Source organism: Globicephala melas, chromosome 11 (genome assembly GCF_963455315.2).
Source record: "Globicephala melas chromosome 11, mGloMel1.2, whole genome shotgun sequence".
NCBI classification, from domain to species: Eukaryota; Metazoa; Chordata; class Mammalia; order Artiodactyla; family Delphinidae; genus Globicephala; species Globicephala melas.
In genome coordinates, this window is record NC_083324.2 from 97124923 (window position 1) to 97151320 (window position 26398).

The window sequence follows — 26398 nt, forward strand, 5'->3', positions numbered from 1 at the left end:
GCGCCCAACCAGCCGTGATGTCCGCGCGCGCCGGAGGCTTCCTCCCGCCGCGGCCCCAGGCCCTGGCGCCGGCCGCGCCTCTGCTGCTGCTGCTGTTGCTGCTGCTGCTGGACGCCGGCGGCGGGCGCAGGGGCGCCTGGGCCCAGGAGCCGGGGTCGGCGGCGGACGTTGACCCCGCGGCCGACGGCGGGGACGGGCAGGACCCGCACGCCAAGCACCTGTACACGGCCGACATGTTCACGCACGGCATCCAGAGCGCCGCGCACTTCGTCATGTTCTTCGCGCCCTGGTAACTGGCCGCACCGCCCGCCTCGGGCTCCGCGGGTGCGGGTCTGGCCCGGGCCCGCACTATGCGCGCGGGGGGCGCGGGGCCGCGGCCTGGGGGCGCCCGGCGAGGGGCTGAGGGTCTTCCGGGCCGGGAGGTGGGACGCGCCGGGCGCTCGCGGCTGACGTGGCGCTAGGGCCGGGGTGGAGCAGGAGGGGGCGGTCCCCGAGGGCAGAGCCGGAAAAGGCCGCCGCTCCGGCTCCCGCGCCCCCTCCCCCGATCCCCGCACCGGGGGAGGGGAAGGGGTCGTCGCCCTTCGGGGCCGCTGGGAGCTCAGAGCCCGTCCGCCCCCTGGCCCCAAACTTCTGCGCCGGCCGGAGGCAGCGGCCTGCGGTGCGCCGGGACCCGGAGGCCACGTGCGGTCGCCCCGGCGACCAGGCGCCAGGCGTGCACACTTGGACTTCGGAGACGGTTCGCTCGCCGCACGGCAGACCTCCGGCCTGCGAGTTTAATTGAAACACAGGGACTCACAAGGCGTGATTTCCCACCCTGCAGGAAGGGGTGGCCCGGGCAGAAGAAGGTTCCTGCGCTCTCCCGGGGGGTGGAGAACAGTGCGGGTTCTGGGGGCCCGTCCACAGCCCCGGGGCGGTGGGGAGCTGTGCTCGCGGTGATGGGAGCCACTGGCCCCGGACCCAAGGCCGACCTCTGGCACCTGCTCCTCTCTGCTTTCTTGGGGCCTGGTCGTCTGCAGAGTGTGAGATGGGAAAAGTTATTACTACGTTGAGCAGACGGTGCCCCTCGCCGTGGTTCTCGGGGGGCGGGGGGCTTTGGTGTGGCCTCGGTGCCGAACCCAGAGACGCCTGCCCTGTGGGTTGCCCTGCAGAAAGCCTTCCCGTCATTCGCACGAGCACAGGGACTGAGTGCCTTCCTCCTAGGGCCTAGATGCCCGATGAAGGGGGTCCTCCGTGGACAGAGCAGCCAGCCAGTCTTCGGGCCCAAGGCCCTTTGCAGGCTTTACTGCAGAATTTGGCATTCGCCCCCAGAGCGGAGGAGGCTCCTTGAGATGTGGGAAGGGGATGCAGGAAGGAATAGGGAGAAGATGCCCAAGAAAAACGGCCTGTTCAGAAAATGTGCTGGTGGAAGTTGGAGGAAACTTTTTCTCTTCCTCCCCATGTTCAGATGATGACTGTATTTCAGTTCATTTGGAGTTAAATCAGCACTTTTGGTCTGGGTCAGAGCTGTCCCATAGATACATTGTGTTTCCAGTTCCCAAGAACCAAGAGTTGAATTTGTAGAACTACCAGTGGTATAGAAAATACTTTGTAGTGTAACATAATGGACATCGATAGTTACTTTGTGAAGGGTATTATTCTCAGAGTAGCTATTCCAATTAAATACACTACTTAAGTGAAGCCTATTTTTGTGGAATAAATCTGCCCATGGATTTTTTTCCCTTATATTTTAAAGAAAAACTGACATGTAGACATCGTAGGTCCGTGCAGTGCCAGTGGAGTTTTAATTCTGGAGTCTCTGTAATACTCACCAGCTAGTCCTGGGCTGAGTGAGGGACAGGACCGGGCACTTGGTATTAAGTACATTCCTTAAAGTAATGTAATGTTTCATTGTGTGTGGCTTATAGACTTTTAGGTGGATGCTCCCAGAAAAAGTGACTTTTAAAGTTTTTGTTTGCTTCTTAATAGTCTACCGTGAAATGTTTAAATAGAGATGTGTGGGTTTCTGTGACAACATTTAAAAGTTAGACTTTAAGAGCAGATTGGAGCTCAGATGGAATACGCTGTGGGCTGCCCCTCCTCTTTCCATTTCAGTTTCTGGAATGTTGGGAGCCCACGTGTGATTTGGGGGCAGGAGCTAATGAAAACATCGATCTGTGTGTATTTGCTCTGAACTGGGTAGAGGCAGGGCTGTCCTACTGCTGTAGATCTTGTGCCAGCGTCAGGTCATAGCTTCTCTATGGCCAGTTTTCGGGTCACATTGAACCTGGTGACAGTGAGGTCAAGGTTGGAGCCGCCTCCTCAAAAGGACCAGGTGTTTTTGCTCTGTTATGTGACCACAAACTGCCTCTGAATGCAGCTGCTGTCTCAGAGGTTCATGCTGTAGCCCCAGAGGTCCAAACCCAGAAGTGCCAACTGCACGGCACCCACGGATCCATCGCTGAGAGATCGCCAAGCACTTAGTACGTGCAGGCACTGGGGATCCAGCTGTAGGAAGGATGATGCTTGTCTCTTGTCCCATGTATACTTAAATCCAGCAGGGGTTTTCCCTCACAAGTGTCTTCCAGAAAAGAAGGGATTCATATTGTATTCGAACCTCTTATAAAGCAGGATTCTCTTCTCTGGCCAAGAAAGTGCTTAGGGAAGACAGGTTATTCTGCTTGAAGCAGAATTTTCCAGTGCTTCCTTTAGGTGCTTCCTGGTGAGGTCATCTGTCAGAAAAGAAAAGAGGCAAGGAGATTTAACACTGATTTGATTGAGAAATTATTTTGAGGATGAGCTCAGTTATTAAGTGTTGGGTGTTCTTACCACACTTTAGAAAAAAGCAATGCAGCAAGTAACATCGTAGACATCACGAATACACACTTACCAGGTGAATGGGGAAAACCCCCCACATGCCATAGTGTTTGTGTATAGTTAAATTCATACACTGAATTTTATGAGTGTATGTTTGAGTATCTCAGATTTAGAAGTTTGGGGGTGGCCACAAGCTTTTTGTATGCTTCTCACTGGAGAGAATGCAGAGCTGATTTCATTTCGAGGCTGCCTTGCATGTGGGGAGACTCGGTTACATGGTAGAGGAGACCTGACTGTCAAGGAGCCATGGCGAGGGGAAGTGCTGAGCCACCGCCACAGGGGCGGAGCGAGGGAGCTCTCCAGATGAAGGGGAGAAGAGAGTGGACACCAGACAGCCTGGGAGTCACTTCCTGGAGGAAGTGACAAATAGGAATGAGCCAGGTGGGTTTAGGGAGGAAGTGTCAGAGAGAAGAGTGTGCTGATTCCCAGGGCCCGGCCAAGCTACGGCCCTTTCAGGAACCTGGAAACTCAGCAGCATGACCCAGTGGTGGGCAGCAAGGGAAGGAGGGCAGTGTGCATAGAGGTCAGGTGGGAGGTCAGCAGGGACCAGATCCAGGGGGAGCCGGCACAGCGCCTGGCTAAGTCTTGATTTCACGCTGAGAACAATGCGGGGTCTCTCCGGAGGGTTTAAGCAGGGGAGCAAGATTATGCAGACACTGTGAGCTGTCCGGCTCCATCTCCACTGCAGTGTGAAGAAGGGGTTGGATCAGAGAGCCCCACTGCCCTAGGAAATGGCTGAGCAGGTGGGTCGGGCACCCTCTGACCCCGGCGCTCAGCGTGCTTGTCACTGTCACCTTGCTACAGGTGTGGACACTGCCAGCGGCTGCAGCCTACCTGGAACGACCTGGGAGACAAGTACAACAGCATGGAGGACGCCAAGGTGTACGTGGCCAAGGTCGACTGCACAGCCAGCTCGGACGTGTGCTCCGCCCAGGGCGTGCGTGGGTACCCCACGTAAGTGACGGGCGCTCGCGTCCTGTATCCGCCGGGTCTTCCTCGGCTTTTCGCCAGCCGCATTGGGCCAAGAAAGTTCAAGTTAAACTTTCGGCACCTTCTTTGTAGTTCTGAGGAGTGAGGGGATGCCGACTTCAAGCAGGCACTCCCTGTGTTAGGGAGAGGTTATATTTGCACCGTGTGTGTATTGGGTGCCTTTTTTTACTTTGTTTGGGAAAAGCCTTTAATTAGTTGAGTTTTCCTGTTTATAAAAGAACATGTCTGCCAGACAAAAGTGGCATTCTCCACGAGGTCCTGTCACATTTGACGTTCACACGTACGTTTACACGATGAGCACCGACTGTCATGAATTTTCGTTGAATTTTTGGTCACTGTTAATTCTTAAGCCTCCCTTCTAGAGTTACTTCCCATGTGACTGGCCCGTGGGCTGTTTTTGTTGGAAAGAAAGTGCAGCTGTTCTGACAAGTGATGCTTGCTACCTACTGCCTTGACAGTTAAAACAGTTTTTTGGTTTTAAGAACAGAAATTGAAACTGGCTTAATGAACAAAAGACGGAATTAATTTGAAGGCTGTGGGGGGAGGCCTCTGAGACTCAGCTCCATGAGTTTGGAGGTCTGTTCTTCTGCCCTCCCGCCCCTTAAGGTGACTTAACCCCCCCGCACTGCATCTCTCTGTTGCCATGGCGGACTTGGGCCTGTCGCCGATTGGCCCAGCTTGGATGGACTGTTCATTCCAGAAACCATCTTTGTGACCCAAGAGGCAGGATCTTGTCGGAAGACGGCAGCCCCGTTCAGACTCAACATTTACTGGTGGAGTGAAGAGCGCTTCTCCAAAAAAGGGAAGACGCTGTTTCCAGAAGGATGGGGGAGGGGTTGGGCACCACAGGTCCCCAAATATTTGTTCAGATTGACAAATGAAGTCGATCCTTTGGGAAACCCGAGCTGATCTTCAGACTTGAGAGGCCCCATGGAAAATGGCAGGAGCTCTGGGCTGGAACCTGGATGCCACGGTTTGGACCCCAGCTCTACCGTGTACTTATCCTGCAGCTCTGGTCACACACGTTCCTCAGCCTCTGAGTCTGAAGTAGGATGCTGACACCCACCCCCATAACATTGTTGTGTGTAATAACGTGTGTAGATACCGATCTGAACATACCCAATAATGTTAAGGTTTCCTCTGACCTTTGGAGATTTGGCATTTCCATAAAGGGCCCTGGAACTCTTGGTCTTTGGTGACTGTTTGCTAATGTGGGTGCAGTAACTCAAGTGTACATCACATCAGAGCAATAGAGACAAAACTTCCTGCTGTATGTACCTACCCGTTGGCACCACTGTCCTGTGCTCCACTGCATTGCCTTTAAAGTAAACTCTGCTTGTATGAAGAGCATCCCAAAGCAGCAGCCAGTGAGGAGTGGGACCAGTTACCTGTTGAGAGCCTGTTACTTTCAAGGTGCAGGAGCAACAGAGATGGGTGGCCATGGTGTCCACTCTGAAACAGCCGGCTGTGTGTGGCCCTGTGGCTCTGTGCACGGTAAACCACGCCATAGGGAAGGTGAAACAGGACCAGTCATAGGGCTGAGAAGGCAAGTGTCGGAGAGAGTAGAGGGTTCCACCTGCACCCAGTCATACGAGCTCTCTGGCTGCAACATCAGTTACTGCACAGATGCTATTCACAGATACTGAAAGATCCATGTTGGATCAGGTGTCCTGATTTGTTTTTTAGAAGACATGATCTCCCCAAGAAAACCATGCACTGGTTTTGTGTTGTTAAAAAGAACTATACAATACAATGAGCTACCACTACGTGGTTTGGGAAGGAACCTCGTCACAGCCCGAGAACAGATTTTTTCCACAGAATGCAGGAGGTAGGGGCATGCTGCATAAACGTAGTGGCCTCAGGGCGTTCATAGATGACCCTGTGTGAGCTTTCACTTCTAGGGATGTTTCGAGGCCTGAATCAGGTGGTGATGTAAGTGCTGAGGCGGGTTGCGGAGCGGGGTGCCAGCACATTAGCTTTTAGGTCATCCCTCCCATCACCTTCAACTGGAGTAAAGGATTGGAGAGGGAGGGAGTTTGGGTTCCCAGGTCCCTGGAGAAGGCTGCCTACGCTCGGGAAGATGTTTTGAGGTCTTGCTGTTGAGACAGTAAAGAATCTTTATCACCTGGGAAAGTGCTGGCAGGGGCAGGGCTGAAGGAGGTTCCCTAGGGCTGCCATGCAGAGTGCCACTGAAAAGAGTAGAAACGTATTCTCTCACAGTTCCGGAGGCCAGAAGCCCGAGATCAAGGCATCGGCAGTGCCGTGCTGCCTCTGAAACCTGTCAGGGGTCCTTCCCTGCCTCTTCCTGGCCCCTGGTGGTTGGCGGGCAGCTCTCGGTGTTCCTTGCCCTGCAGAAGCGTCACCCCAGTCCTGCTCCTGGACTTGGCCTTCTGCTGTTTGCTTGTCTCTCTCTGTGTCTGAATCTCCCCTTTCTGTACGTACTGGATTAGGGCCCACCTTCACGACCACAGTTTAACTTGATGGCCTCTGTGCAAATCCTATTTCCAAATAGGGTCACATTCCATGGTAGCGCGGGTTAGGACTTCTGCAGATCTTTTTGGGGACACAATTCGACCCATGACACCATCTCATCTATAGTCGTAGAACTTCCATCATGGCTGTTTTCCAGAGGGACCCAGCAATGGGGATCTTTCCCTGCAGTCTCCTTGATTGAGGAACAGATCACCAGGAAAACAAGTGCCCATGTGGAGGTTTGGTAACAGCAGAAGAGTTTGGGGCTATACTTGGGGCGTGAACCCCGTGGCCTGCTCTGCATTGCTGCCCTCACCTCCATGTACAGTGGGAGTGAAGTCAGATGCCCCGTGAGGGAAGCTCTGCCCTCCCTAGGCTCTGTGAACTCAACCAGAATCTCAGACTCGAGCTGGTTAGAAAGATTTTTAATCCAACAACAGGAAGAGATTTTAAAAACTAGTTTTGCTTCGCTCAGTGTACACCACATGAGGGAAAAGTCCCAGATCAGGTTTACTGCATTTTAACCTTAGCAAAGGAATGGAGGATGGGTTCAACAATGCCTGCTCTGATTTCTGATTTTTTAAAAATTCTTATATAGTTTTATCGTTACAATTAATATTTAAGCCTTCAGATTTTCTTTCTTTTTTTTTAACATCTTTATTGGAGTATAATTGCTTTACAGTGGTGTGTTAGTTTCTGCTGTACAACAAATTGAATCAACTATATGTATACATACATCCCCATATCTCCTCCCTCTTGCGTCTCCCTCCCACCCTCCCTATCCCACCCCTCTAGGTGGTCACAAAGCACCGAGCTGATCTCCCTGTGCTATGCGGCTGCTTCCCACTAGCTATTGATTTTACGTTTGGTAGTATATATATGTCAGTGCCACTCTCTCACTTCATCCCAGCTTCCCCTTCCCCGCCCCCCATGCCCTCAAGTCCATTCTCTACGCCTGCGTCTTTATTCCTTTCTGATGTTTTGAGGATCCACTCTTTTCCATCCTGAAGCGCTTTGGTGGAGGGAGGTACTGGGGCGAGAGGTAGGGAGTGGAGAGGGACAGTAGCCGCCTCTAGTCCTTTGTGGGCACAGCTCACGTTTCCAGAGCGTCTCAAGGCGTGGATGCTGGTGTTCGCAGTCTGAGAGCCTGCTTTGGAGTCACTTGAAATGTTACGCTTCGTCAAGGAAGGGACATACTGGCCGAATCGAGTTAGACTGCGTCTTTTTGTCCTGGCTCTATGAGTATAAGCTGCTAGGGAAGGGGACATATATTCTTCACTGGAGACACATTGGGATGTCCCGTGGCCCATCACAGGATCTGAGCTCTTGGGTGAGGCCAGTAAGCCCATTTTCACCTGAATGCCTTCTCCAGCCAGTGTGTTGGTTTTCTTGTTTGGTGTGAAACTTCATTTTAAGACCTTTGTGGGGCTTAGCCGTCCAGACCCACAGTTGATTTCTGCGTATCTTAGCCTCTCGCACTCTGGCACTGTGCATTGGGCGTCTCCTAACAAAACCCACGTACGTGCCGGGAAGCGTTAGGGGTCTTTTAGATGAGTAGGCTCGCCCCCGAGTGCTAGCCTGTGTGTGTTACCTGTCAGTAGCCATATTTCCCCCTCCATCCTGCCACCCTCTATTAATTCTGTCAATAGAAGAATTATTCCCTCCCCTCCCCACCTTCCTTGACGCCTTCTGTTAAGTTTTATCTGGACCGTGTTGTCCCGTCACCAGTGGAGTGACACAGGGTCTGGACGTGTTCATCTCGGCCTCTGGTGATGTCTTTGCTCCCCTCCAAAGGCAGAGCTCCTTGCTCTGTCTGCAGATACCTAGTGTGTGTGTAAAATAGAAAAGATTCCTTCTCTGGGGGCAAGTGAACGGGCCATATCAACCAACGTCAAGGTTGTCCTTATAGTTGGAAAGTTGAACTCTCACAGTAGCTGGATATTCATGCGTTGTAAGAGTTGAATAGCTGACAGTGTATCCTGGAAATACATTTACTGCAGAACAATGCTATTTCTACTACAGTTGTAAATTGTTTTTCAAAATGCAGAACGTAAGAACTACTGAAGCCAGGGAAGGATAACAAATGTGGGGCAGGGGAAAGCTAGAGAGCTCTGCACACCTGAACCCTCGTAGCTTTCGGGGTTTAACTCACGGCCTGATGTGTTCACCCTGGTTTTGTTTTTCAAGAATAACATAAGAAACTTTTAAAAGTTCAGGATTAAGTGACTATGTTATCACCTAGAACATTACTTTTCTTTCTTTTCCAAGTATCATCAGAGAGGGGCAGGGGTGGGCTGCCTGCGGCCCGCCGGCACCTCATTTTTATGATTGTTCCGCTAACTGAGTTTGCTCTCTGCTCGGAGTGGTTTGAAGTGCTTTAAAATCTACTGCAACTAATCCTCTGTTACTCTTTCAGCTTGAAGTTTTTCAAGCCTGGCCAAGAAGCTGTGAAGTACCAGGGTCCCCGGGATTTTCAGGCCCTGGAAAACTGGATGCTGCAGACGCTGAACGAGGAGCCCCCCGTGAGTGCACACGAAGCCACCCCCTCTTTCTTCCTACAGTTTTGGGGTAGTCAAGAGGCCAGTTTAAGTACCATCTTTTTTTTTTTTTTTTTTTTGCGGTACGCGGGCCTCTCACTGTTGTGGCCTCTCACGTTGCGGAGCACAGGCTCCGGACGCGCAGGCTCAGCGGCCATGGCTCACGGGCCCAGCCGCTCCGTGGCATGTGGGATCCTCCCGGACCGGGGCACGATCCCGTGTCCCCTGCATCGGCAGGCGGACTCTCAACCACTGCGCCACCAGGGAAGCCTTAAGTACCATCTTAAAGCAACTTTTATCATAAGTAAAGGTTCACTTTTTTTTCCTTCTCAGTTTTTCTTTTTACCGTGATAAAATACACACACTATAAAATTTGCCCTGTTAACTGTTTTTCAGTGTACAGTTCAGTGGTATAAATACATTCAGAATGTGGTGCCGCCGTCACCACCGTCCATGCACAGAAATTTTCCGTCTTCCCGAAAGGAAACCCTGTCCCCGTTAAGCCCTGACTCCCCTCCCCCTCCGGCAGTCTCTGGCGCCCAGCGCTCTGTTTTCTGCCTCTATGAATTTGGCTCCTTTAAGTACCTTATGTAAGTGGGAAAAGATGAACTTTTAACAACTTTCTGTTATGGAAAAGTTCAAACAGGCACCAGAGTAGAAAGAAGAGTCTAATGGATGGTGGGCAGGAGTGCAGGGAAGGTGGCCCCGCGTGCCCGCCTGAGCCTTGACAGTGGTTCCCATTCTGTGGGCCTTATTTTGTCTCCCCTGCTTCCCCGCCCCACGTTTGGCTGCACAGTCAGTGTCATTTGTAAATATTTCAGGATGCAGCCCACAGATGAGGACTCACTACTTTTTAACATACCTTCTGTGCCCCCTTCACATGTAATTCAGCTCACAGTAATTCCTCAGCACCCGAGATGGACTCGTGGCCACCCAGGGTCAGGCCCAGGGTGGGGACCTCGCTCCCGCGGGCGGTACCCACAGTGTGAATCTTCCCTTTGCTTCTCAACCCTCAGCCCCACGGCCCTAAGTGGCTTTGCTGATAACAGAATTCAATACCCTTCATACTCTCCACGTCTTAATGGCCTCCCCTGCGGTAAGGATAATATCAGGAAATGGGAGAAACTGTATGATTTCTGAGATATTTTTTAATTGAAGTATAGTCGATTTACAATGTTGTGTTACTGAGATATTTTTTAAAGACATAGTTATATGTAGAGTGTTACAAAAAAACCTGTAATCCTCCTCCAGCTGATGTTAGGACCCTTAGTTTTGTTATAAATCACTGATCGTGAGCCCTGCAGTGAGCGTCCCTTCGTGGGTGGTGCTTTCGGATCAATGCTGACTGCTCAGGCCCACGGAGGCTGAGCTGTATTTTGACGGGAATAGAAAGATGGCCCGTGTTCCCGTGCTGTACGTTCCTGATGAAAATATTAAGAGCATCTGAAGTCTTTGAATGTAATGTCCAGTCCAGCACTGGAGTAAGACCGTGGTATTGCGTCAGGCAGGCGCTCCCTGACCTGAAGGTTGTCTGGGCTCCAGGGCTCTTTTGGGGGCCCTGATGCTGTTGGTGTCATCTTCCAGGGTGTGGTCCTTCAGCTGTCCTCCAGATTCTGTGTAGAGGTCACAGCTAATCGGAAACCCAGCTGCTTCCCAAGTGCTACTTTACCTCACATTCTTAAAAAGTTTAGAACCACATGGAGAAGAACGTTGGCATACGGTATTGAATGTGTTGACCAGAGACGTGTCTAATTTTAGGTAACAGGGAAAACCACAAACCTCGCGGAGAGTAAATTTGCATCTTTGTCATGGCAAGAAAGCTGGAGGAGCAGGTGTAACTTTCACATAGGTTTAAACTTCAAGTTTTGTGTTTGTTTTTTTTTTTTGTGGAAATGTCCTCTGAGGGGAGGAAGCCAGTTTTTTTTTTTTTTCTTTTTTGCGATACGCGGGCCTCTCACTGCTGTGGCCTCTCCCGTTGCAGAGCACAGGCTCCGGACGCGCAGGCTCAGTGGCCATGGCTCACGGGCACAGCCGCTCCGCGGCACGTGGGATCTTCCCGGACCGGGGCATGAACCCATGTCCCCTGCATTGGCAGGCGGACTGTCAACCACTGCGCCGCCAGGGAAGCCCGGAAGCCAGTTTTAAAGGGGAGTTCATGGTCTCCAAAAACATTTAAAGTAAACTTTTCAGCAAAAAGCCAGTCTTCTATGATGACTTTATTCACGAAAGCATCTGCCAGTGTCAGGATAGCAGAAAGACTTCATCTTATGAGCCGAACGTCTTTCTGGGGAGTGGAGCCCAAAGCACGGGCTGGGGATGGGGCAGCCAGGCTGAGGCTCACGTAGCCATCCTCAGCGGAGTACCCCGGGGGCGTGGCCACATGGAACCCACCCCTCCCCACCTGAGACCTCAGTTACCCACTGGCCATATCTTTGTGTCTCGGAGCAGTGGGGATCTCAGATAATTGCTAGAAATGATGACAGGGTGCCTTATTATAGAAAAGTTCAAATATTCAGACTTAATACTGCAAGCTGAAATTCTTTTCAATGTGAATTTTGCCTTATAAGCAAAAACTTTTTAAAAACTTCATCTGTATTTATATCTAAATAACTTAATATACACATTTTCATCTTTAAACAGGATAAATTTAGATTTTTTCCTTCCTAGCATTATGGCAGTATTAAAGGAAGTCAAAAGAAAACCTGCCATTTCTTAAATTGTACGCCAATTTTTATATTTCCATGTTTCCTTCTGTAATTTTTCCTTAAACAGTCATCATCAAATAAACATGGTTCCTTTCATTAATGATCTTTTTATATAGTTGAATCACCTTTATACTGACCATATTTTATCTCCTGGATTTGCCATAATCCAGCTCTTCTCTGTCCATGAATAGTTAGGTTATGTATATTTTTTCTGTCATCAGAAATGCTATAAGGAACATTTTTATCTTTGTAAAGGACGTTTTCCTTTTCTACTTTGGAGTGACTTTTTAGACTCTATTCCCAGACATAAAATTGCAAGGCAAAAAATAAAAAAGCAAGACCACTTTTATGGCCCCTGATGAATACTGCCAGATCGCTTTCCTAAGACTCTGTAAGCCCACACTGTCACCAGCCCGGGGAGAGGGGAGGGTGGCCGCTCTGTGATACACTGTGGTGTCCCCATAGTGGCCATCCCTGCGTGCCACCGAGGCACGTGCTCCTGCGGTGCTGTAAGTGGACACTTTGCTACTGCAGCCCTTTGAACGTCTTATACAGGGTGACGTGTCGTCTTTTGTTTCATGTTATTGGAACTTAGCTGACTGTTCACTAGCCATCACTCTCGGTCATCCTTTTGCCTGGGTACTTAGCACTTGGACAGTTGTGTCAAGCCAGCAGTGGAAAAGAAAACTTCATGGTGCTTTACTGCTCAGCTTTGAGCTGTCAGCACTTTGAAAGCTTTTAAAGACTTAACTTAGATATTCTTTTTAATAGAAATACGAACCACTAGGTAAAAACTGAGTAACACACACCCACGTGTCTATAGCACAGTGGGGATTCAGTGGTCTTCTCTTCACCTCTGCTTGCAGGCCGTGGCTGTGTCGGCCTGAACAATTGAGACGTTTCGCACGGTGTGGTAGAGTGGTTAGTAGTTAGTTGTCACACTGGTGTCTGCCAGGTACTGGAGAAATGCCACTTCTTGTCCGTTCTCTGTGTGTTTCTGTCCCAAACTTAGCCCCATGAACTATATTCTTGCTAAAAGTGCAGCCCATGTTTGCCCTGTGGTTTCCTCTTTGCTGCCTTCCGTCCACCTGAATCTTCTTTCTCGTCATCTTTTCTCTTTTGTCAGCCCTTCAGAGTCTGACCTTCCTTCACAGGTTTTATGTTTGTGTAGATAAAGGGTGGCCAGGCCCGCCTGCTCTCTGACCGTTTCCTGCTCCCCGTCGTGCCCCTTTTGCTCCCTCTGTGTCTTCGGGTGCTGCTTCCTTCTGTATTCTACAAGACGTCTCAGGTCACGTTTCAAAGGACGGGACAGGGTGCTGGTTTGGGGTGGCCCGTCCTTCAGTTTGTCTGCTCTGTTGGGTAGGGTTTGGGGACAGCAAAGGACGGGTTGGGGCAGGGAGGCCATCACCCAGCTGCCTGGAGCATCGGTCCTCGAGCATTTGCCAAGGGTGACAAAGTCGGTTCTTTGCCCGGGGCGCCACCTCAACACAGCAGTGTCCCTCGAAGCCTCGAGGTGGCAGGGGAGGGAGGAGAGCATAGAAGGTTCCAGACAGAAGCCTCCATGGGCTCCCCTGGGTCTTCACACACACACCCAGTGACCCTTGTTCCGTCTCTTCCCATCAGACACCGGAGCCCGAGGTGGAGCCACCCCGAGCCCCCGAGCTCAAGCAGGGCCTGTACGAGCTCTCGGCCGGCAACTTTGACCTGCACGTGGCACAAGGTAGGCGGGCGGGTGCGCCGGGTCTGCACCTCTGGGCACCCCTGCCCGGGCCGTCCTCCTGGGGGCCTGGCTTTTCCTCTTGCTGCTTGAGGGCCGGTGGGTCGCAGCATGGGTGGCACTTGTCCAGAGCTTCTCTCCCCCAACCCCGATGGCATCAGTGTTTAATGCTCTTCCTCTCGGAGACGATCCCTCCTTTCGTCTCTGTCCTTAGGGAAGGGCCAGTCCTAATCCTAAGCTAAAGCCTCAGGTGTGGAAAGCTCACTGATGGTGAGTGGGTGCACGCACTTGTGTACTGGCTGGACAGTGCGTCCTTGGATAAGAATGTTTATGTTAATGTTAAGCATATGCTTATTGACCTGAGGCAGAAACAAAGGTTTCTCTTACCTGTTTAAACCAGAATTTATTGGGACCATTATAACACACGAATTGAATCAGCGTAGGTGTTCTTTACACTTAAAATATTTTTCGATACCAAATCTCATTTTTTGAAAATAGTCTCCTAAATGTCAGAATGACCTGAGTACGATTTCTAATGTTAATGATGTGTAAGGCCTTTCTTCACACGTTCGGAAGTGTGGGCTCAGCAGTGAAAGGCTTGAAAGTGGGTTCAGCCTCCTTGCTGACCTGCCCTCTCAGATGCTGTCGTGGAGAGAGATCCTCCTGGGAGACGGGATTGGAAACGCTCTTAGGAGGGCTTAAAATTGTGTCCGGCCCTGAAGCCTCCTGCTTGCTGGTAGTTGACATACACCCCATCTAAGGCCTGACATCGCTTGTGGTGATCCTTTCAGCCGTTTTTAATTAAAGGTGGCTAGTTAATTGGTACAGATGCTCTGACAGGGTTTCTATCCGAAGGGGAGTCGCTTTAATTTGAGACGGGCTTGGGCTCCCTGCAGCATGCGCTCCCGGGGCCACCCGTGACAGACCACCGTCCGAAGCCCAGCCCTGACATCCCCCCCCACCCCGAGCAGGTCACCCACCGAGGGGCCGTGTGCCCGCACGCGTGGCCTTGTGCTGCTGACATGAGGGTCTCTCCTCGGAGAGCGGTGCAGCCCCGCCCTGACTCAGCTGCCAGGCCTCCTGTCTCCGCCTCACAGCACAAAGTAGTGACACACCTGTCTGGAGACGTGGTTTCAGCCTTGCAGATCAGCTGCTCATGTATATTTTAAATGTTTTTATTTAAATTTCTTAACTGGAGTATAGTGGATTTACAGTATTGATTTTGAAGCAAGTTTTTTTCCCCATTTCCCGCAATCGCATCATTGCCGCCGTGAGCGTTGCCATGGCAAAGTCCGACTCTGAGCCTGAGTCACACGCCAGCGTCCGTTGGTTGGTTCTCTCCTTGGCCACAGCCTGATTTCGGTCTGGTCTCAGCCTGACACCGTTTTGGCCCTAGGCTGGTCAAGGTAGAAGAGCCTAGATGAAAGTTTTCAGTGCCTAAATCATGGTGTTGTAGGCTTGTTTTTTTCCTAGCCAAGGGGAGTGATATTCAGTCTTTTTAGACCTTCTATCTTATTGTGAAATAAAACCCAGATACAGAAAACAATGTAGGGTGTAGTGAATGGTCATAGAGCGGTCACCCGGCTCAAGACAGAACACTGCTCGCTTCCCGTGCCCCGCCCCCCAAAAGGCACTGCCCTGGCTGTAGGGAACCCGCCACTTGCTTCATGGTGTGCAGTACGGTCGCCCTGTCCACGTCACCCTGATGTCTCTGTTCCCTGTGAGTTGGCCGTTGAATCTAGGGACTTGATCACGTTCTGTTTGATGTTTTGGGGGGTGTGAGCAACACTGCATAGCTGGGAAGTCTCTCTGTGACGTCAGTGCCTCGTCCGTCACCGCCTAGAGCCGTAACTCACGAGGGATGCAAAGCCTGCTGCTGTAATTCAAGCATCCCTTCTTCATTTTTACAGCAGGAGACACTTGCCCTCGTTTATCACTTGGTTATCCAGCGGTGCAGTTCACGTGGGAAAGACAGGCTGAGTGCCTGATTCTTTCCCTTTATCGCCCGTTTTCCGAATGAGTTGTGTCCCTGTTGTCCTCCAAAGATGACAGATTGGTTTTTAAGGATCGTTATGAACTCATGGGTAGAGACATATTTGATGGGGAGTCATTTTTTACCAGTTCAAGGGTTCATGCTGAACTGAGCTTTGCAGGAGGACAAAGATGAGACGCTTCCACTCACGCTCTAGGTGGGTGGGTGTAACTCACACTCCCTCTCCCCTCCCCCGCCTTCCTTCCCCACCCCCGAAGGAGACCACTTTATCAAGTTCTTCGCCCCGTGGTGTGGTCACTGCAAAGCTCTGGCTCCGACCTGGGAGCAGCTGGCTCTGGGCCTTGAACATTCCGAAACTGTCAAGATTGGCAAGGTAAGTGAAAGCCCTTATTAAACCGGAAATAGACCGCCTCTGGCTGGATTAATTAGCTGAGTAGCCCATTCTTCATTCTGTGCACAGAGTCGCAAACTTGATTTGTTAATTCCATTTAGCGTGCCGCTTGGTAATTCATTTCGCCTGCACAGATGGCAGCCGGGTCTCGAGTGGGCCGGCTTTTCCACAGTCTAGAGATAAATTATGGCTTTGGCTCCTTTGTTTATTTTGAAGCAATGGCCAGTTCTGAATTGGCAGCCCCAGAGCCCTTTCTGCAAAGATATGGGGCAGAGCCTTAGAGAACATTCACTGGACGTTCTTGGAGACCATCCACAGTCGAACTCACCCAAGAGCTCTTTCCTAAAAGGACCTTGGGCTCTGTGCTCACACCCTGTGTGCAGCCTGCGTGCAGAAGACCTGCCCGTGGGGAGCCCTGGCTTTTGCCCTGCTGCCAGGAATTCTTTCCCACTTTACGTAGGGAAACCAGAAGTGATGCCTTGACAGCTGGGTTTTCGGGAAGTATCTAGAGCAGCTTCCGGGCCTTCAAGCACTTTTAATCCGTCCATCCTCCAGCACCTACCAGACACCCTGCCTGAATTGCTTTTATAAAAATCTCATTTTCTACCTTGCCGGGGGCTGATTTGTATACAGGAGTAATGCTGTGTGTTCAGGAACTGTAGCTAATAAGGTGATGCGCCCAGCACAGTGAGATGGCCAAAAGCATAAACGTGGGATTCGGACAGACCTGGCCGGCCACCCTCGAGCAGCTTCTCCACATCTCAGTCTCCCCCTTCGCAAAACCGAGACGAGATCTGACTGGGGCGGTGGTGAGGGTGACGGTGAAATGCTGAGCACGACGCTGGGCACAGAGCAGATGCCTAGGAAATTGTAATGGTTGTGAAGTGAAGTTTTCACTGTTGTGTGTTAAACACTTAACTTGACATCTTTTCAGTTTTATCTTTATTATATTCCAAATACTCCTATTTAAAACTCCTGAACCTGAGAATACATTTCTGATGACTGGCGTGGGTCTCTGTCCACGACAGCTGGCCGTCCCCTTCTCCAGATGTCAGGCTAGGCTCCCTCTCTCCATCTGCTGACCTGCTCAGGGCCCATCTGCTGACCTGCTCCCCCAAAACTGGCATTTTTGAGTGAAAAGAAATCATGTCTCTAAAGTAAATCCCATCACTCTGCTCCCTAAGCTCAGGTGTATTTTGGGGTAAAGTCTCTCCAAAAGCTGCAGCTTGCTGGCAGAGACGCTACAGATGGGGAGTTGTAGAAATTTTCTTTCTTTGAAAAAGCACTGAGTGTCCGAGAGCCCATTTACCAGGAAGGCTCACGGAGAAACTGACGGGGCGCGTGATCTGTATTTCCAGGTTGACTGCACACAGCACCATGAACTCTGCTCAGGAAACCAGGTCCGAGGTTATCCTGCTCTCCTCTGGTTCCGAGACGGTAAAAAGGTGCGTCTTCGGGTCTTAGCGTTGAGACAAGATGTGTGTCTTAACCACGGCTGAACAGTCGAGTGGTTTAACGGGTGGCGCGTTGCCAGCACAGACTGTTTGGGCACTGGTTTAAAGGAATACGCATCACGGAGCGAGAATGTCTTTCTCTTTGTTGGTAAGGCCTGGCGGGTTGAGAGAAACCATCAGGCGTTATGCACTCCCGAAGCATCTCAGCGGGCTCAGGTTAACTCTAGCATAAGCCGGATGGACGGTCCTAGGGTAACTGCTCTGATTCCGACCTTTGAGAGGGGTCAGCGCTCGCTCTTGGTAAGGCCCTTCAATGCCGGCTTCGTCCCTGGCCGCTGGGCAGCGCCCAGACTTTGGAACCGCTTAGCTCTGCAGAAGGAAGGCGCTGTGAAGTTCTTTGCCCAGAGCCAAACTGCGGTTGATCATCTGTGCTTTGCCTTCACCTTTGAGCAGCAGACACCACAGAGCCGGGACACCCAGACAGAGACGTCCGATGGGGGCGGGTCACGCGTGGGCAGGTGGAGAGTTGAGGATTCACAGCCCTGACGTGTCTTTGTGTCGCCTGTGTCCCGGACAGGTTGATCAGTACAAGGGGAAGCGGGATCTGGAGTCGCTGAGGGAGTACGTGGCATCGCAGCTCCAGAGCACGGAGAGGGGCGCCCCGGAGCCCATCCAGCCTTCGGAGGCCCCCACGCTGGCCACTGAGCCCGCGGCCGACCAGGTGGGTGCACGGTCAGCTCCCACCTCCAAGCGACAGCACAGGCACAGCACGCGGTCGGTCATTCACATGGGGGGCTGGGGTCCACTTTTCAACACAGCGTTTTCTTGAACTCCTTTCACATGCTTGTTAGGGGGTCAGCGTAGACAGAGCTTCCCTTTAAAGAACCTGGAGTGGGTGTGAGACAAAGGATCCTGCGAGCATTTGGTGTCAGCATTTCTGGACAGTTCTTCCCTTTGATTCAGCACTCACTAACTTGAAGGTATTTGCTGTGAAAGCTGGGCTGTTGCCTCTTGGGCCCGTTCTGCTCGTTTCCATAACTTGCTGCAGTCAAGGTGGTAAAGGCCCCTGAAAGAGCTGCAGCAGAAAGGCTCTGCGCGTTGGAATGTCAGAGGCAGATCGCTGTAGGCTATTTCATTTGTCCAGACGATCGCTGACTTATCGAGGTGTCCTCTTCATATATTCAGAGCGTAAGGTTTCACGTTTGTTCGTTCTGCGTTTATCAAGCCCTGTTGCGTTCCAGCCACTGTCCTAGGCCGCCAGGACACAAAGCGAATAAGGTCGTTTTCCGCCTGTGGAGAGTGGCGGGTGGGAAGGGGGAGACACGCGAAGATGTCGGTGCTGCGACGCAGGCCGGGGCGGGGAGGCAGGGAGCGCCACCCCACGGGTGAGTCGGTGTCCGCTGGAGAGCCGTGGGGAAGGCCGCCTGGCAGCGCGTCAGCCGGCAGGAGTGAAGAGGGCGCGAGGAGGCCAAGGGCACCGTGCGGGACGCAGAGGGAGCCGGCGGCGGGCCCCCGGAGGGCCTTGTCCGCCGGCCCCCGGAGGGCCTTGTCCGCCAGCCGCAGATCTCAGGTCTGCAGGGAGCCAGTGGAGGGCTTGGAGCCGACGTGGACTTTAAGAAAGCCGGCTGGCTGCAGCCTGTGTGGACGAGACGGAAACCGCTGTATCTGGAGACAAAGGATGCAGGGACGGTGGGCAGGGGCGTCCAGCTCCCCCTGCGCAGTCGGGATGGGGGAGGGGAGGGAGGGAGAGACGGGCTGGCGGCGCCGGGTGGGAGGGAGGCGATGGGTCCCTATTCAAGGTGTTGCTTCCAGGGCTGTGGCGGTCTGCACGTGGCGACAGGTAAGAGTCCGGAGCTTAAGCCGGATGCCTGTCTAGAGGAGGAGGTTCCCGCATCCGCTCCTGTAGGTAGAAACCGATGCTGAAGCCGCGGGTGAAGATGGGATTATTCGGGGAGTCAAAGTGGTGTTTTCCCGGGAAAGCAGTGCTCGGATTTCCCAGCTGAGAACCACACATAAGGCCTGTTTGTCTGTCAGTGTACTTCCAAAGCCGAGTCCTTGTGTTGCCGCCTCGGTTCACACAACTGCACTGCACAGCACGCCAGGTTCTTACCCGGGACGGCGGGCAGGGCGGCCCTGGTCCTGGGGAGGACGCCTCCCTGGCGACTGTCCAGCCTCTGCACTTACGGGAGCGATCGTGACTCGCTGGGGCTGTCACGCCCGGGGCCCGGGGATCAGGCTTGGAGAGCCGGCAGCCACCGGCCCCATCCTCCCAGGGTGGGGCTGTGATGGCGCCTCCGCCCCCCCGGGCCCAGCCCCTAGTGGGACGCTTGTAGGTTGGGGACCGCGTGGGTGTTAGTTAAAAGTGGAAGTTTTGGTTTAAGAAGTAAACAAACGATTTCGTAGTTAAGGGACCATGCGTCAAGGGAGCGTGTGTCATGGTGGTTGTAAAGGTCACCCCACATCGAGTATAATTATATACTGTGGGTGTTTTTGTCAAACCCAGAAGGGTTTCTATTTATAATGAGGTTTTCCACCGCTAAGTGGGTCTTTCAGTGAGTGTGGTGTCATGTTTCTGGACATGAAGATGGCAGCGTCTGGACGGCCCCCTCAGTGCCCCTGCGTCCTGGTCACAGACACATGGTACTTGGTGCTGGACTCGAGTGGGGCAGCCCTGGTACACTTTGCCACGTGATACATCATCCGTATTCTTTTTATTTATTTATTTATTTGGCTGCATCGGGTCTTCGTTGAGGCACGCAGGATCTTCGGTTACGGCGTGCGGGCTCAGTAGTTGTGTCGCGCGGGCTCTGGAGCGCGTGGCCTTAGTTGCCCCGCAGCGTGTGGGATCTTAGTTCCCTGCCCAGGGCTCGAACCCACGTTCCCCTGAATCGGAAGGAGGATTCTTAACCACTGGGCCACCAGGAAAGTCCCCATCATCCATATTCTCACGAGAGGATCACAGGTCCGTTTTTGGAGGAAAACACATAGACATAACCCTGTGCAGAGCCTTCAAGATGGAATCGCTTTAGAGCAGACTGCCGTGTGGCACCTTGGCCCTGAATTCTCCAGCCTGAGTTCAAATGAGCAGTCTTCACATTTACTGTGAATTTGAAAATGGAAAGCAGCCTGTTAGCTGTAGAAGCCCATGTTGCCTGTGCTTGTGTAACTAAGGTCCTTCCGTCACATAGAGAAGATAATTATGAACCTGTAGGATGAGAGCGATAGAGTCGGTGGGGAGAGCAGTGCGCACAGACTTCAGGGAGGCCGGTCAGCTCGGACTTCGATCAGTGTCCGAGGCTCCAAGCCCGGGAGGCGCATGCTTGGGCCCTGCCCACCCAGAGCCCTGGAGACAGCGGCTGCACCTGACCCTGCCTGGGCTGGCTGGGAGCTTTTGTGGCGCTTGTGAAAAGTGAGTTGTGTAGGTATTTGTGTGTGGCCTCGGAGCACACATCACAGCATTTTAAAAGATGACGGACCCGTATCTCTGCGATCCCAAAGCATGGTCCCCGCTCTGCTCTACGTGGTGTATTTGAATTGTGGCTTTTCCCTCCCCCAAGGGCACTGTGTTGGCACTAACGGAAAATAACTTCGATGACACCATCGCAGAAGGCATAACCTTCGTCAAGTTTTATGCCCCGTGGTAAGTAGCTGTTGAATTAGAACCTTGGTCCTCGTGCGCTTGAGTCACATCCTATTTTTCAGGCCGTAGGCCAACCCTCCGGACTCAGTATTGGGCAGATACATTTACTTGTAGTTATGCTACAGGGAAAAAGGAAATGTCATTATATATGTTAGAGTTTGGTGGTAATTCACAAAGTGATGGAGAATGAGGTTAACTTAAAGCTCAGTCTGCTCTGGAAGAAACAAAACTGGAGACTTCTTATCGTGGCCACGTAACACTGCAGTTCTGTGGTATCTGGGCACTTTGCCAAATAGATGGCTTTTGGGGTTAAAAACACCGTGCACATCATGAGGTATTAAGAGCTCTGCCCCTTAGTCTCTCTGGATGTTGTAGAGAAATCGAGTAGAGCTCAGCTTTCCGTTAGAGCCATGCAGTCTGTCAGTCACCTGACCTTCCTGGCCCGTGGCCCTCGGGGACCAGAGCAGAGATGGGCTGCTCGGAGCCCGAGACCGCGGCAACCGCAGTCAGTGGGGAGACGATAGGTTCCAGGATGTGCCGTGAACCACTGCGGCTTTGGATGCCCTTTAAATCCTTTGAACCCACTTTCCTCAGCTGTAAAACGGGGAGAACGCTTTGTCTTGAAACAACCCATTTGGAAAGATAGTGTTGAGGAGAGAGAGATCCTGTTTCTGAACACAAACACACACGTGCCATTTTCGCTTCTCACTGTTTCATTGCGCGTATCCATGAGAATCAGTAACGGCACAGATAAAAAAGTTAACGAGTGACCTGTACGACTTGCGCAGGTTTTATTCTTAAAGAGTAGAATCACTAGTAAATAATGCCTTTAAAACTATCACGTATTTTCTAGTTTTTTTTTAAAAAAACCCTAAAGCTGTACAGATCACGTACAAGGACAGAAGAGCCGCTTTCATTGAAGGGGAGCAGGTCATAGAGGGGAAGATGGTCAGGAAGGGGGTATAGTAACAGGTGGAAGTAGAGTTTGAGCCGAACTTAGTGGCCTCAGTGCTCACACCACATCCCGGAAGCTTCAGGGAAGCTTTGAAGTTCTTTTGAACATTTAAGACCGTCAGAAATATCTGTTTTTTGGCATTCAGGTGATTTTTTAAAAAGCCCACAGTTGACCGCATCGTAGAGATGCTTGCAAAGCTGAAGCTGTTTTGCAGACGTCTTGTTGTCAGTCAGGGTATCCGAAAGCCTGCTCGGGCTTGGGTTTGAACTCCGTGTTCGGGATGGGAGAGGACGAGCAGGTGCAGGAGGTGGGGGATGATAGCGCGCCCCGCGGGAGAACCTGCCGGTTTATCCACTTCTGGGCAGCTGTCGGCTGCTTCCTACAGAAGAAACAGGCTGGGCAGTGAAGTGCAGGCGAGTGAGCTTGACGGGACCTCAACAAAGCTGTCGCTCTTCTGTCCCCAGGTGTGGGCATTGTAAGAGCCTGGCTCCTACCTGGGAGGAACTCTCTAAAAAGGAATTCCCTGGCTTGGCGGGGGTCAAGATCGCCGAGTTGGACTGCACTACGGAACGGAACATCTGCAGCAAGCACTCGGTGGGTCCACGTGGATGGGAACTCATGGGGACAGAGGTGGGGGCGGATCCCAAGTGGAGCTGTAATTCGGTACTGTGGGCTCAACCAAGATAACTCATCCTCTCGACAAAGAGTTTTTTGTGTCCTTTGGGGATTTTTTTTCCCGTTTGAGAAGCAAAAGAGCTGCTCTCTCAAAGGAAAGGCTGTCTTCTGTGAGTGCACACAGTTCAGAGGGGTTTTCAGGCCTTGCCACCTGGGCGAAAGGCGGGCAGTACCTGAGACTCTGAGCTGGAGGGCAGGGCGCCACCTGCGCGGCCATTCTCATTGGCTAAACGGTCAGCTGGCTTGTAGCCTTCGTCGCACACACAGACACAAGGCAGCGCTCAGTGCAGAAAGTATCTGATCCTACGCTTCCCTGAGAGGGCCACACCAGTGGGCCAGGCTTGGCTTCTTTACGTAGCTGTTGCCTTCTTTCCAAGCTGTTAGCACCATCGAATGGCCCAGAAGATTTGCAATTTATTTATATTTTTCCATTTGTGGTGTTTTTCTTAAAACATTTTTGAGGCCTCCGGAGTTTATTAGAATAGATGTATGTAGCACAGACGTCGTCTACTTACTAGAAGATGCCAGTCATTTTTTAAAATGTTTTATTTTTTTGGTGCTTTAAAGAGAAAGGTGAGCTGTGCTGACAAGTGTGCATCCTTGAGGCTCCTGCTGCCACTCAGCGCGGACCACAGAGCGCCCTGGTGTCGCCAAGGAGCTTGTGGGAAATGCAGCCTCAGGCCCCCTCCATCCCCACCAGCTCCCCAGGCGAGACTCCACTCTAGGGTGAAGTCACTCCTTGTTGCTAATCTTGAAAGTAGGTTTGGGTTGGAAAGTGAATATAGAGCCCCAAGGCTCTGCTTTCTGAACTCTTAGGTACTTTTTTGATGGTCTGTACGTTCTGAAAATTTAACTATAGACTTCCCTGGGCACGACTCTAGGATCTCTTCTGATTTTATTTAAGAAGCAACTTTATGTTGGTTTTCAATTTTTTTTTTTTTTTTTTTTTTTAAGGTACGAGGTTATCCCACATTGCTGCTTTTCCGCGGAGGCAAAAAAGTCAGCGAGCACAGCGGGGACCGAGACCTGGATTCCTTGCACCACTTTGTCCTGCGCCAGGCGAAGGATGAACTGTGAGCTCGGCTGGAAGCTGTCTCCTGCCTGGCCCTGGGCAGGAGCTCAGTCCTGCGGCCGCTGCCCGGTCCCTTGCGGTGGTGACTCAGAGATCCGAACGCACTAAACTTGTGCTATCTTCTCCATGTGTGTGTTTTTTAAGCCAACACACTCCACAGATTCTTTCTTAGGTTTCTCTAAGTACATGTGTAACTCATGATCCCTTTGCAAACTAAATATTTTCAGTGGCAAGCTACCATCCATCCCCTTTAACCTTCTCTCGGTGAAATCTAAATGGTTTCCTTTGAGACTAAAATAGAGTCAAGGAAATTCCAATTGCCAGACTGTTTTTGGCTTTGGAGTAATTTTGGTGAAAGCATCATGCGATGCATAGTTTTTGAACCATCCGCGCACAAGTTCTGGAAAGGTGGCCTTGCCTTGTGGCGATATTGCGTTGCTCTGATCTGAAGGTCCCAGTTGACTTGTTAATAACGTCGTTGGTCCGTAGCTTGGAGCGGATTTAAAACACAAAACCCCGTCGCCTCTGGAAGAACCACTTTCCCAGCCCCTCCTGGATCTTCTGTCTCTGTTGATACCTCTCTCACGGGGAGTGGTGAGCCATAATGAAAACGGAGGTACTCCTGACGCGTGCCTGAGTAAGGTAATGCTGATGCCATAGTCTTGTGTGTGTGTTGATACTCGACCAATTGCTTATTACTGTTCAAGGGATACTTCTGTCCCTCCTGGGTGAGAGATTTCATTAGTTAACATGAAGCCAGAGTCCACGTGAACTTGAAGATTCGATGTCTCGCGTGGAAAAGTTCCACAAGGCTTGTCCCGACTATTAACTCCTAGGAAGATTCTGCTTGGCTTGGCCATCTGGGGCAGGAGCCTTCCCAGGTCTGCGTATCAGGGACCGAGGAAGCCCTGCAGCCCCACGATGGAGCCCTAACCGAAGCAGCTTCGGACTCAGCAGTCCTTCTAGAGGCCGCGTCCTGTACTTCGCCTGCCTTCGAGGAGGTCAGTCTTCTACTGTAAGAAGAGTGGAATTAACTTGACCTCAAGATCAAAGGAGGAGAGAGGCAGGGCCGAAGTAGGCCACCTTACCGACGTCCGCATAACCCACGCCGTCCTGGTTGATAAGGAGCACGTCGACCCTCACCCTTGGAAGTCCGCAGCTGTGGGACGAGGCTCCCTCAAGGCATGCGCCTGTAGGTTCTTCGCCATCAGGTGCTCCTCGTGATAACACTCGTCACCCCACCGCCCACGCTCAGGAGATGTGGCCACTTGGCACAAAGTACCTGGTGGTCAGGACCTTAGAAACAAGACCCCGTCCGCTGTGCACGGCAGACGACAACAGGATCCCGGCCAGCCTCTGCCTTAAAGAAAATCTTTATTAATCATGTATGGTTCACAGATGTTCTTTAAAAAAGACCCCAACTTTCTAGAGAAGCACAATCCTCATGAGTGGATTCATCTTTGCATCGTGAGTCTTGCTTTAAAAAGGAAATCAAAGTGGTACAATTTGTTTACACTATGATACTTTCTAAATAAACTCTTAAAAAAAAAAAGTCTGGTCTTTCCTTAAATGTTACAGCAAAACAGATATAAAATAGACAATAAATTATAGTTTATATTTACAAAAAAGCTGTAAGTGCAGTTATAGATCATAAATGTATTATTTAATCAGTTTAGTATGAAATTGGTTTCCGAGTACATGATCGTGAAAAAGACATTTAAAAAATATTCTCAGATTTAATCTGAGTCTTACTTTCTACAGGAGAAAACCGTGATTTCGGTTCCTAAACCGCATACCCATCCTAATCTCTTCCTAAGGCTGGGTGCCCTTCCTCAGCTCATCGCCTGTTGCTGGTCTAACCCCAAGATGCGGGACGCTGTCCAGTAATAGGCAAGGAACCGTTTTACCGACACAGATGAGGGCTGACATTCCTGACGTAAACGTGCTTTTTCAAAGAGCCGTCCCTCAGGGGAAGAGGTGCGGGCGTGTAGCTCGGTTAAAATGATGGCTTTAAAAAGACTTCTCATCCCCGGAGCCTCGCCTCAAAGTGGGATCACTTTAGTCTCTGTTTTTGGTCCTAGCAAAGAAAACAGCAAATGCTGGTGGGGGGGGGGGGGCGGGGTGGAAATGATATATGGTTGAACTGAAATAAGGATATTTTCATATGGACAAAACGCCCGCACAAACACGTAACAGCACGACTGAGACAAAAGGCACTTGCGGGCTGCCCGGCTCCCTCCCGGGCCGTTGATCCCACGTGAGAAACCGACCTCCCTGGGATGAGAGCTCAACAGAGACGTTCTTCCCCCATTCCCGTGATCTGCAAAATCTACCTGTGAGCAGCTACTGAGCCCGCTGATATCTGAGCCAAGAAGAATTTTACTTTAAGATTATCTTCCCTATTTACTTACTAAAACCACAAAGAGCTTGATCTAAAGCAAAATAATTTGGGTGGGTTTGGGGGGGCAGAGGGGAACCTTCAAAGTTAGGTTTCTTCAGTCACCGGACTTCATGCTACAGACACTCAAACTCAGCTTCCTAGAGACCGACAACTACTCACGACATTTACTACGTGAGCAGGTTACGGACGAGGTCCTTTAAGATGTCTGTTAGGGCGGAAAGGCAGCAGGCAGCACGAGATGGTGTCGGCGTCTTATCCCGCTTTCTCGGTGCTTCCGGGTGCCTTTTAAGGCAGACGTGATGCAGGAGTCCAAGGCAGTGCATGTGTCCCCAGCAGCTCGTCCTGAGTCAGTGGCACCCACAAGCTCTGACGACCATGTTCCTGTATTTTTTCAGGATGACGTTGGAGTTGTCATCAAAGTAAAGCACAGAGATGGCATTCAGTTTCGTTGGCGCACAGCACGGTTTGGGGACGTACTCGGGATTCATAAGGTGAACCTGTTTCAAACACAGAAGGAGGGGAGGTGTCGTTAGGAACAATACC

General features: G+C 51.4%; 2 protein-coding genes across 4 annotated transcripts in view; one reads left to right on the forward strand and one right to left on the reverse strand.

Moving 5' to 3' along the window:
• TXNDC5 (thioredoxin domain containing 5) lies at nucleotides 1-25025 on the forward strand. 3 transcript variants are annotated; one of them, XM_030881474.3, is made up of 10 exons: nucleotides 1-289; nucleotides 3658-3807; nucleotides 8732-8837; nucleotides 13181-13277; nucleotides 15525-15640; nucleotides 17017-17103; nucleotides 17690-17833; nucleotides 20670-20752; nucleotides 22172-22301; nucleotides 23337-25025. In XM_030881474.3, exons 1-10 carry the CDS (start codon nucleotides 18-20, stop codon nucleotides 23457-23459), a joined length of 1308 nt encoding a protein of 435 aa, XP_030737334.1. In that variant the 5' UTR covers nucleotides 1-17; the 3' UTR covers nucleotides 23460-25025. The 3 variants fall into 3 exon arrangements, with proteins under 3 accessions (XP_030737334.1, XP_060163762.1, XP_060163763.1); XM_060307779.2 differs by lacking the exon at nucleotides 1-289 and adding an exon at nucleotides 480-845 and having other exon boundaries at nucleotides 23337-25023; XM_060307780.2 differs by lacking the exon at nucleotides 1-289 and adding an exon at nucleotides 2849-2869 and having other exon boundaries at nucleotides 23337-25023.
• The window catches only part of BMP6 (bone morphogenetic protein 6), a 145121-nt gene continuing 143534 nt past the window's right edge, over nucleotides 24812-26398 (reverse strand). Inside the window, exon 7 of the mRNA XM_030881473.3 lies at nucleotides 24812-26352. Coding sequence (XP_030737333.1) covers nucleotides 26203-26352 — 150 coding nt within the window. The 3' untranslated portion in view covers nucleotides 24812-26202. The remainder of the gene's footprint in view (nucleotides 26353-26398) is intronic.

What these genes read in the sequence shown, in the direction of transcription:
- TXNDC5 (XM_030881474.3), top strand. Translation starts at nt 18, where the DNA reads ATGTCCGCGCGCGCCGGAGGCTTCCTCCCGCCGCGGCCCCAGGCCCTG. An exon ending in GGCGTGCGTGGGTACCCCAC is followed by an intron (nt 3,808 to 8,731) that starts GTAAGTGACGGG and finishes TTACTCTTTCAG; the next exon opens with CTTGAAGTTTTTCAAGCCTG. An exon ending in ACATCTGCAGCAAGCACTCG is followed by an intron (nt 22,302 to 23,336) that starts GTGGGTCCACGT and finishes TTTTTTTTTAAG; the next exon opens with GTACGAGGTTATCCCACATT.